Consider the following 12,220-nt stretch of genomic DNA (forward strand, 5'->3'; position numbering starts at 1 on the left):
GCCGTAGCTGTTTAGTACTGCACAGTAGCATTATGAGGCATGAACCTCATGCAGTAATGAGTTACTGCGCAGTAGTAATGAGCTACTGTACAATCAGTGTCACCAGGAAGCCATGTGGAGATGCTACTGAGCAGTAACACCAGTTACTGTGCAGTCTTTTAGTACATAGATATGCAAGTACTAAATGACTGTGCAGTGACAACTCATGTAGGCGCAGTCACTGGAACTGAAACACATGGGCTCAGTTAATGGCCTTATCACTGACCAATGTAAAATATTGCACAGGACATTTCACCTGTCTGTGCTACTATTTCCACCTCTTCATCTTAACAAGGATTTTTCTCTCACATTGTGTTTGTTAGCACCTAGCACAACATGGCAGTGGTTAGCTTGGGGCAACTGCCCCAGGTTCCAACAGGGGCAGAGGGTGAAGAAAACAGTTTTTGTTGCAGCCACATGATTGCAAATCACAATCAGAAGTTACTGCTGCCCCTGGGTGCAGCAGCCACTCCAAGCAGCTGGCTGCATTCTTACATTACTGCAGTATGGCCCCAGTTTCAGCTGGGACCTCAAAACAGTATTATATAAAAAGTATTCTCAGTAGTTGCGCTAGCAGTAGTAGTAGCAGAGCCGACCCTAGGGGTGTGCAGGGCCTGAGGCGTATCTGCCTGTGTGGGGCCTATGTGGAGGGGGCAGGGGGGTGAGTGGCTGGAGCGTGAAAGGAGTGGCGAGCAGCTGGAGCACGAAGCTGGCGGTGCATGGCAGCTGCACGGAGTAGTGGCACCCTCAGCACATGCCAATGGCACTGTCCATGGGGCCTGTATAGCACTGTCTGAGGGGTCCCCCAAAGCACGGGGCCTGGGGCAGTCACCCCAATTCACCACCCCCAAAGGACAGCTCTGAGTATTAGTGACATTAATTTTAACTATCTGTAGTATTCTTATCATTTTATTCTTCCTGACTGTGTTGCTATCATAACAAAGCATTATCTCAAAGTATAAGCCTTTTCGAACATGAAACACATTATGCCAACATTAACAAATCAATTAGTCCCTACAGCACTCCTGTGAGATGTGTAGATAAATACTACAGTATCGACCCCACTTTATGCCTCAGGAATCCAAGATAAATAAAGTGAACTGAATTGCTCAGAACTAGAGACACACTCAGTGTCAGAGCTAGGATCAAATCTCAGCAGACCCTGACGCCTGGTTCTCTTCTTAGGCCCTCCTGAAAGACACTGATTAAAATAATGTCTGATACAAAGTGATGAAAATGTTGACGCTTGTCTTAGATAAAGCCTTGGCTCTTGGAGCTGAACACTTGAAATGCACAGTGCAGAGCACAGTGCAAAGAGTCCCATTGATTTTAAGAGTACTATGGTTTGGTAAGTTGTATGCATGGGGCCACTGGGCATGATCCAAAGCCCTCTAAAGTTACTTTAAAATGGCCATTCTGGTTTCCAAACTGCCCTACATTGGAAATGCAGATACCACCGGAATCAGCAAGAACTCAAACAAAGGAATGAACTTTTCAAGCGTGTCCATTGCACTAATGTTGCCTGGACCCCTTGGTTACCCATCCAAATGGCCTTATACAGCTCTATTCACATACGTGTCTTATTGGTGATTGTTGCTTCTTTTCTGAATATGAAGTTTGTGAAAAAAAGGCCCTTCCTTTTCTCATTCCACAGTGATGCATAACCATAGCCTTCATCCCAGTAGGATGGAAGCAATGGGAAATACCATGGGGCAGCCATGCCATATTTTCCTGTAACCAAAAAAAAAGGAAACAAGTTACAATATTTGTGACTGTTTCACAGGAAGAATTAGCTTTGATTACACAGTGATCAATGACAAGGATAAACCCTTAAGGGATCTATTTTCTGAGGCACCCATGTTCTTTTGGTATTTGGTATAGGATTTTTCTCTGATTTATGTAATATAAAGCATTAGTTGATATATTAATCCGAATGACTGCATGCTTAGAGTGAATGACTGCTTTACTTTTCTGCCTGGTATTGTTTTCTGTATGCTGGTGGACTGCTTCATAAAGCCAGGGAAGAAAAGCAAATGCCATACACAAGATGTTTAAAAAGCTCTTGACTTAAAGCATGATTTACTGTCTGAAATCAAAGAATATGGATTTACTGTTTAAAATCCAAATAAAACAACTCAACTGCTGGCTATGGTCCTCAGAGGCTTTTCTCTTGCTTCTGCCAGTTAGGGATAAAGGATGCAGCTTTCCTTACTCTCTAGTATAGGGGTGCTCAAACTCCAGTGGGCCAAATGTGGCGCATGGAGCCATGGCATCTGGTCCATGAGACTCTCCATGGGTCAGGAAATTTAGCGGCAGTGGAGTCATGGTAATTAATACTGCCACACTCCCTCGCTGCCAAATTCCCAAATTCCAAACCCCATATAGCTGGATTGGGGCCAGGCTGGATGGGAGATGGACCATATCCTCTCCCCATTCTGAGGAGCTGGGTCAGGCTGCTTCCCACCCCCCTGTACAGCTGGATGGGGCCTGGCCATATACCCCATCAGGCACTGGATAGGGACTAGTGCCCAGATCTGACCAGCAGACAGACTAAGCATTCCCCATCCAGCCCAATGGGGAAAAGGTTGAGCACCACTGCTCTAGCATATTTCATCCAGCCATATGATAGACAAGGATCCCCTAGCTTTTTCCAAGCTCTGACAGTGCCTCAGTTTCTTTACTCCTCTGTAAACACATTTAGTATCTGGTGAGATTCCCCAATATAATACTCTTTATCACATGAAATTAAATCATGCCCCTTTCATTCAAGTGTAATGTCAGCACCGCTGGCCAGGTGTAGACATTACACTTTTTCCAGTTTAGGTGGTCAGAAACCTGTCTTAAATTCATAACAGAACAGAAGTTGCAGGCACACAGACTGCTTTAAAAATGGTGGATCCTGGTCTAAGATCTGGACTGATGTACTATCAGACCTACTCAATCTAGGTTATACCAGTCTATCGAACATCAGTGCCAGGACCACTTGCAAATCAAGGTAGGTCGCTGTCTACCGGTGTCTCAGGGGATTTTGCAAGTTCCCACTAGCTCCCCTTGCAGGGAGCCACAGCTCACTTGCTCCAGCCAAGTGCCTAGCTGGCCCTGCCCTCGAGGTCTCTGTCTATCAGCTGCAGGCAGGATGGGGGGCTTGTGAGCTGCTATGGGGGGGATGGGGGTGCTAGCAGTGCACTTCACATTCCTAACCCAGTCCGTGGGTCACAGAGTCTCCCTTCCCTGTCCCAAGCCCCGGGATCATGTGCTGGAGAGGCTCCAGGAAGGGCCCAGAGAATTGCGACTGAAGCTACATCCTTCTGTGCAGCTGTGGGGCTTTGGTCCCTGGGCAGGGGAGGGACAGCCATGCCTTTGTGGCTGGAGTATCTGGCAGGGGGGGCGAGTCTAGAATCAAGATGGGGGGCACGGGCAGCAGGTCCCCTTCCCCACCCCTGGAAAATGGACCCGCCTGAGCCAAGCCAGGCACTGCAGCTGCAAGGGCATGATTGCCCCCCATCCCCAGGGATTGCAGCCCCATGGCTGCATGGAAGGAAACAGCTTCAGTTAGGAACCCAGGGCTGGCTTGAGGGAGGGGGCAGGGATAGGGAGAAATCCTCTGAGCCCTTCCTAGAGCCACTTCAGTGCATGGTCCCAGGGCTTAGGACAGGGGAGGGACACTGTGCCCCTGTGTCCCACTGACCTGGCTGGGAATGCAGGTGCACTACTGGCTCCACCTCCCCCACCCAGCAGCTCACAAGCCCCCCAGTATAAGCTGTGGTCCTACTGCCTTTGTGCTTCCTGGGGTAAATCCCTGCACCTCCCACCTCAGACAAAGCCCAAAGACCCCCATGCCACCAAGCAGGGATGAGCACAGCTCCCTCTGCTGGCTGCCTGCCTGCAGCCGACACCTGCTTGACGGATGGCAAGGCAGAAGGGGAGGCAGGTGCTTGACAGTCAGTGAGGGATGGCTCCCAGTTGGCTGTCCTCAGCAATGTCTGGCACCCTCAGCCTTCTGGCCTTGGCCACTGCAGGCATCTGCCTATCTCACCCCAATGAAGGGCAAATGTGACTGCTGTGCACTCCCAATCCAATCTGTGCAGCTTAGATAAACCTGCATAGATTGGATCAATTCTGCCTTGGGCTTTTTGAATGTCTGTACTTAGCCTCTGTGTGCAGATACTTGACCACGTGAATTAGCCAACGTTAATTTATTATTTTCAAGAGACACTGTATAGCAGTAGAATGTAATATTTTGCTTTATTACCTGGGAAAACATTCCTAATGTACCAGCCCAGAATAAAGTAAATGAAAGAGTCTATCAGAATTAGCCAGCACATCCAGCTGAAAGAAGTACTGTCTCCATTCAGTGGAGAGTTATACATATTGTCCCACTGCAGGCCTGCAGAAAGGAATTTGAAAACAAAATTGTATTAGTCAGTCAAATATATCATAGCAATGAAAACTCAAAACCTTTTTTCATATATACTGGACACACCTACTCCCTGTTCCTCATAACGAGCAATGTATTGACTTGCATAACCAAATGCACTTGGAGACAACAGGCACTGTGGAAGAAAGTGAAAAACAAAAAACTAATGAAAAATCACACACACACCCCCCCAAAAAAACCCAACCACTCAAAAGCCCATGTTGGATCTGATATAGTAGTCATAGAAGTGAATGAGAATATTTTTAATGACTTCACTGAATACTGAATTAGGCACATTCTCAACAAAATCTTCATGAATGGCCTCAAATTCTGCACTCCCACCCCTCAATTTTGCATATGCAGCTCATTGCACGTGCAAGAATATAGATTTGTGCACAAAAATCAAGTGGTTAGATTTACTGAGTATACAGTTATTCAAATGAAGGATTTCACCAATATGAGCTATAGAAGTGGTGTCACCATCTTTTTGAAAAACTGAGCCTAAACTTTGCCAATTCAGCAGTCAAAGAGAATGACTGAAAGTACTGGTGCTAAATTTACCATCAATTTAAATGTGTAGCATTGCAGTGGGTTCTGTAGACTTGGATTTTCCTAAGAAAATAATGATTTTGGCCTGTGAAACCTAACTATTCACATCTCAACAAAAGTCTCACCCTTCAGCATGAGGTTTACAACAATAAAAATAATGTCTCACCTCTGTAAAGGCCAGGCAGTAAGAAAAGTAGGCCAGAATGCCAAAAAGTGACACTAACTCTTGAGTTAATCAGAGAGATGCTTTATACCTCTTCATAAACCCTTTTATTCCACCACTCTCCATTTAATATTGAAATCCGACCTCCCGATTTTTTACCTTTTGGAGGAGACATTAGATTTCTGATTCTTTAATTCTACTTTCATTACTGCACAAAGGTAAATTTGATGTTTGTGAAATTAAAGGAATAGTAAAGCCAGGTGAAAATTCCTACCTATAAGAGCTTTGCTTTTCTAGTTCTAGGTATCTCTTGATCAAAACTCTATTGTGTGTCTCATTGCACCAGGGTTTGGTGTTGTCCATAAATAGAGTATAAGATGAGGTCCCCAAATTTGTTCTTATTTGTGACACAAGGCAAAACAGGAACTCAACTCAAAGATGAAATCTCCCAAATGCATTAAGACTTTTATTTCACTGAGAAACTTACCAGCAGGCTCTTCACTACAAAGCTCAAGTCATTTTCAATTACAAGCAGGACAATGTAGGGGAAAAATGTGAGGATGTATACGAGGCTGCCAACCAAGGCAGCAATGTTGGTGTTGTTGAAGAAGACACTGATGAAGTAGCACATGGCTATGATGGAAAGGCTGTAGTCCATCAGGTACAGGAATAGAATAGCTATATTTATTTTGGGAAGGATATTGCCAACTTTTAAAATAGTAATGAGAAAAATGTCTGTGACTAGAAGGAAACAAGCACATTCTATGAACCAGGCAAAAAAATGACTGCTGGAGTTGACACCCATCATCTTCATATACTAGGGAAAAGAAAAAAAGGAAAAAGCACTGTTGGTTACTGAGAGAGCTTTCTGTTTATGCGCTTGTGTTTACTGTTTTCATACTAAAATATTTCTTTCCACTTTTTTCAGATTCTGGATATTGCATGCAAATTTTTTTTTTCTTTTTGGCACATCTCCTCCTTAAAACAAGACAACATGGTAAATTTGCATCTTTGGGATGTTCACTGATTAGAGCACAGTTTATCACAACAGGCCATGGCACAGGATGTATGTATCTACTTACAGGTTTGGTCCTTAAAATCCAACACAAAAACAGACAGAAGCCTCCAGTATAACCACCTTTGTTGATTTGACAGTCTTTTGGTTGTTATAAAAAATATTGTTCAAGTGTATGGTTCTAGTACCGTGATAGTTTTAAAATGCCATTTAACTAATCAGCTCATTTTTTAAAATCCCAATTCCTCCTTCCCTCTGATCTGAAACAATACAGAACCGAATCTGCTTTAAACATGCACAGATCCAGTGAGACTGAGGATCTACTATCTGAGGATCTGGCCTGATAGACTTACACAGAATAGTATGGGGCACCAAAGACAACATGAATAGGTAGGTGTCTTCCTTAGCCTGTGCAATTGATTTAGATTGAAGATACTCTGGTCCATGTGGAAAATGACATCTGGTTTACCAAGAATAGGATATTACACTGGATATATCAATGACGGGTTATCTATAACTCCCCCCCCCCCCCCCCCCACAAAACAAAAACCTTACTACATTTACTTTACTTTTTGTGAATGGTTTTTAATTGAAGGCACTCCTTGCTTAATCAGTGTCTGTTTCCATAGGATTAGGATCTGTTCTTGCTGAATGCTGAGGTTCAGTTTTACATAAGCCTTTGACTTCTGAGCATATATAGTGCATTTCACTTTGAAAATTAAGTAAATTAAAAATGGGGGGTGATCTTCACACTGTTTTCACATTAATATTTTCCCTCCAATTGGCAGAATGCATCAAGAGCTTTCTTTTACTGGAACTGCTGCAAAATAATTTCTAGTACACATGTAAAGTTAGCTGTATCAAGTGTAGGAAAACCACATTCTCATGCCATCACACAAGCGTACCAGAACTGTATTCCTGTAAATCTCTGGCCATTTCTATATTCACCTTTACCTGCATTTTTTACAGGTTTTTTCAGACTTTACATGTTTTTCTACTGTTTGTTAATGGTAAAAAAAAAATTCTATGGTTTTCTCTGACTTTTTCACCACTTTTTACAGTTTTTTTCATGGACTTTTCCTTTTTTTTACCATTTTCCCTCAATTTTACTTTTTTTTTTTACCATGTTCCCCAGCCTTACCATTTTTTCTTACAGTTTTTTTTCCTGACTTCACTGTTTTTTAAAGGAGAAAATTTTTTATTGTTTTTCCCAGCTTCACCTGTTTTTTCACTGTTTTTTTCCCCTGACTTTTTTACCATTTTCCCCAACTTTACCACTTTTAATGGTAATCTTTTTATTGTTTTCCCAACTTTTTTACTATTTTTACCAGTTTTCCTGACTTCACTGTTTTTTCCTGACTTCACCTTTTTTTCTATTTTTTCCTGCATTACCTTTTCTAACAGTAAAAATTTTACTGTTTCCTACAACTTTCCCCAACCTTTTCTTCTGTTTTTTTGTTACTTCACCATTGTTACCATTTTTTCTAACTTTACCACTTTAAACAGTAATTTTTTTACTGTTTTTTCCAACTTCACTCTTCACTTCGCTTCACGATTTTTCCCCCCTTCACTTTTTTTTTTTTGCTATTTGTTTTATCTTTACCTGTTTTTTTTAACAATTGTTACTGGTAAAAATGTTATCATTTGCTCCAATTTTTTTACTGTTTTTCCTGATTTTACCTCTTTTATAATTTTTTCTGGACTCAACCTTTTTTTTTTACCATTTTTTTCCAACTTGATTACCATTTTTTAACTGTTTATCCTGACACTAGCCATTTTTACACCACTTTCCCCTGACTTTACCATTTTTAATGATAACATTTTTACTGTTTTTCCAGGCTTTTTTTAAAAACATTTTTTAACCATTTATCCTGGCATTTAACCATTTCTATTTGTTCCTAACTTTTAAGTTAATATTAAAAAAAAATCTTTTTACTCCTTCTTTTGAACCATTTTTTTAACTGTTTTTTCCTAACTTTACCAATTTTTTAAAATTTTTTTTTACTATTTTTCCCCCAAGGTCACCATTTCTTAACAGTAAAAAATTTACCTTTTTCCCTACAGGTAAAGTCAGCCATCTTTAGGCTTAAGGCCTGGGAAATTTTATACATGCTGGGCACATCTACACATGATATTAATGCAATGCAATAAACTCCAGCACAGTTCATGCCAGAGTTGATTGTTCCTGGGCACAGTGTTTACATGTGCACCCAGGACATGTGCACCCAGGAGCACATTGAGCCAGAGCAGCACAACCCCAGCTGGCAGGAGGCCCAGGGGGTCATCCAGCCAGCCCAGAGCTGCTCTCTGCTCAAAGTGCTGCAGAGAGGCTAGCTGGGACACAAGTGCACTACAGTGTGGCACTAACCGGCAAGCAGTCCCCACGCTGAAACTCCTCTGTAGACTAGTACTTGTGTCGGAAAGTACTATTCTATGGTGGAGTTAATTAGTTTACTCTGGCCTAATGTAAATGGTGACACTTCACTATACAGCTAATTAGTGAACTCTGCAGTAAGTGTCTCATGTAGATGTACCTATTGTTGTTGTGGAACCTTTAACAACACTGAGTAAAATCCAGCCCTTGTTTTAAGTCCTGAGGGAAGCTGTGGATTAGGTCAATGCTGACCAAACACTAATGATTTTTGCTCATTCTGCCCAGTAATACTAGCTCCCCTCCTTTCCATATTACATCCCTCTGCTGCTTCCAGCATGGAAAATCAATTCACAATGCCACAGACATGCTCAAGGTACCTCATAAAGCCTTAGATCTTTCTCTTGAACAAGCTTTTTAACAAAAGTCGCTATAAACAGCACCCAGGCACTCATCAGAGAAAATGGGAGAGCGTAGGTCACACTGGTTAAGAACCTGTAAAAAGAAAAAAAGATACTTTTTTTGGAATAATATTCCTGGTAAAGGAAAAAAATACTTGTATTTTGACACAGAAGATTATAATTAATATTAGAAAAAGATATTTTATGCTTAAATAAGATTTTCTATCCAAGAAAATTCTAACAGTTTAACAGTATTAATGAATTAAGGACTTCATATACTATAACTTTAAGTACACCTACTCATTCACTCTGACTGTACAAATGGGGATATTGCAGCAGAGATAGATTATGATTTTTTTTTTTTTCAAAATTGGGTGTCTAAAGTTTGGCACCAGCATTCAAACTTGCCAATTTTCAAGCATGTTGGAATCCTTGCTTCCCAGGGAAATCAACAGAGAATTTAGTGATTGTCACTTGTGAAAATTAGCTTTCTTATTCTATTACCTAACTATAGATTCAGTGGCCTGACTTTAGACACACACATTTGAAAATTGTCACCTATGGCTAGGTACAGACATTACACATAAACTGATATAAGTGATCAGCAACTAGTCTAAACCTGTAACAGAACAGAAATGCAGTGCACATAGACCAGTTTAAAAATGGCGGAACCTGGATGAAGGTAGTATCAGATTTAATCAGTTTAGGTTGGACCAGTTTATCTAACTTCTGCCTGAGATCCCATCCTGACTCAAGTTAGGTTGCAGTCCCGCAGCATCCCAGGCTGCTTTGCAAGCCTCTGCTAAACCCACCTTGCAAGATAAGCAGGCTAGCCTTGGCCAGCATTTGTCTGCTCCAGCCAAGCATTGGGCTAGCCCTGCCCCCAGGCTGTCACAGAGATGGCATGAGCCCGGACTGACAGCCATGCAGTGCCAGGGTGGGGGGAATGGAGGCCCCGCTCCATGGGCACATCACTGACCCACTCCAAACCCAAGTGAGTACAGCTGGGGAAGAGGGCCCATGCAGGTGAGGGCCTCCGCTCCTCCACCCCTCCCCTCTGCCACTGCCTGGCTTGGCTGTGACAGAGATGTCAGGAGCCAGGACTGATTGCCACAAGCAGACTGTCAGTCAAGCCAGGAAGTCCCAGGGGAGTCCCTAGAGGGGGCCTGTGCAACAGAGGGCTTCCCTACCTGACTTTCCCGCTGTGCTGCTCAGCTTGGCTGATAGCCCCATGCAATCTCAACACCAGCTCCTGCCTGCCTGCCAGGCAGTGGCAGCAGTGGGGGGAGGGAAGGGATAGTGGAGGACCCCCACCATGAAGGCCTAGCCCCAGTTTCCCCAGACCGGAGCAAGCACAGCTGGGGGGGTTGACCCCTCTTTCCTTGCTGCCAGTGACAGCCAGCTGCTTGGAGGGAACAGGGCTGGGGAGAGAGTCCACCCTGTGAGACACGCAGAAGCACTCCCTGCCTTCTGGCCTCAGCCAGTGCAGTCATCTGCATGTCTCCCACATCGAAGGGCGAATGTGTGTTCCCTTTGTTCCCAATCCAATATATGCTGTTTAGAGAAACCTGCATAGATTGGATTGATTCTGCCTTGGGCTTTTTGAATGTCTGTATCTAGCCTATGCAGTTTCCCATTATCACACAGAGAAGTTATACAAAGCCAGAATAAGAGCTTAAGTCTCATGACACCCAGCTCTTTGCTTTAGCCAAAAGATCTTTCTTCCATCCCAGATATGCCACAGATGGTGTGCACATGACAATGATCAGAAATAAAATTAAGCAAATGTAATTAAAAACAACATCACTAGTGGACTGTTTTAAGCAACAGATTAAATCTACTACGTGGTTATCTGGTTCCCTTCTCTCCCTTTTCTCTCTCACTGGTTAAAAACCCCATATTACTTCTGGAAAATGTTCTGAATAAAGAAAGCACTTTTGAATTAAGTGAAATTTCCATTTTGATTTGAAATTTTTCCTTGCAAAATTGAAAATATCATCCAAATCAGTTTTCACAAATGTGTTCATTTAGATAGACTGTACTTTTCAACAGCCGAATTTCAAAGAGTTCTGATTTCTTCTGCACTTTCCTCTTCACAATCTGAACAATCTGTATAGTATGGTGATAAACATTTTGAAAAACAAATTCTAACAGTATTGCTCAGTGACATTCAAGACTGTCAGAATTTTCCCTCTAGGCCAGTAACAACTGACAAATGTTGCATTTAGAGTGGTGTCTACCGTATCTTCGCTCTTGGGTATTTTAATAATTGAATAAAATGGTGTACCAGTTGAGAAAAAAGAAATGATGAGGTGAGATAAGGTGACTGCTTTCTTGGCAGTACAAGTACAAGAAAGGTATGTTACAACTGAATAATAAGTGTCCCGAGGACCTAGTTAATCACAGTACACAATGATCTAACAATAATAATCCATATATTTGCTGAAAGAAGTTGACTTTTTTTTTAAGCTCCTCCTGCCTATCTCAGTAGCAATGAGGTAGGCAAGCATATTGGCTCTTGATTTGCTGTAGTGCTTGGTCAGTAAAATATGATTAATTTAGCACGAGCAGTATGCAAGTTCCCTTTTAGTGTGAAAGGTCCTGGGTTCAATCCATACTGTTGGCCAAGGCAGAGTCATTTATACAGTAGGCTGTGGAATTATTGTCCAAACTAATAGTTTAATTTGCTGATCATTCTTTACTGCTTTATAATTCACTTCAAATAGCGTTTCATGTGTGTTTTACCCACTTTGGCTGCCAGATCTGGTCAATGTAATAACTCTGAGAAGACATCACAATCCCAGGATACCATTTTCTCTCACATCTGTGTGAGAAATACAAGGGGCCAGATCCCCAGTTGGTGTAAGACAGGCTTAGCTCTATTGAACTCAGTGGAGTATTGTCCATTCACACCAGCTGAGGATCTGCAACAACTTAAGTGAAAAAGCAGACAGAATCCTATACTTCTCACTCTTTCACCATCTGTTTATCATTCAAGACTCATTCAGGTTCATACATAGTTCAGACTGCACTGCTCTGTGTAATAGGCAGTTAACCCTGACAACTCAGCTCACTGAAATCTTGTCTGCCTTCTCTCATCATTGTTGAGATAAGGGTTACAACCTCATCTCCTCTTACAGCTCTTGAAGCACCTGCGAGGGAGGCATCCCTTGCAGGAAGACACACTCTGGACTTTGCATTACCTAGAATTGCTGAAACAGAGCATAAGTACTGCTGTGTGAGAGTAATAACAAACAACTTGGAG

The 12,220-nt window shown here is 42.3% G+C and overlaps 1 protein-coding gene across 1 annotated transcript in view; it reads right to left on the reverse strand.

Annotated features, from left to right (window-relative positions):
- The window catches only part of ABCA12 (ATP binding cassette subfamily A member 12), a 133,479-nt gene that overhangs the window by 48,204 nt on the left and 73,055 nt on the right, over positions 1–12,220 (reverse strand). The window contains exons 24-28 of the mRNA XM_059727150.1: positions 8,935–9,049; positions 5,656–5,985; positions 4,523–4,592; positions 4,292–4,426; positions 1,615–1,770 (exon numbers count right to left, since the gene is read on the reverse strand). Of these exons, the coding sequence (XP_059583133.1) occupies positions 1,615–1,770; positions 4,292–4,426; positions 4,523–4,592; positions 5,656–5,985; positions 8,935–9,049 (806 nt within the window). The remainder of the gene's footprint in view (positions 1–1,614; positions 1,771–4,291; positions 4,427–4,522; positions 4,593–5,655; positions 5,986–8,934; positions 9,050–12,220) is intronic.

Source organism: Alligator mississippiensis, chromosome 4 (genome assembly GCF_030867095.1).
Source record: "Alligator mississippiensis isolate rAllMis1 chromosome 4, rAllMis1, whole genome shotgun sequence".
NCBI classification, from domain to species: Eukaryota; Metazoa; Chordata; order Crocodylia; family Alligatoridae; genus Alligator; species Alligator mississippiensis.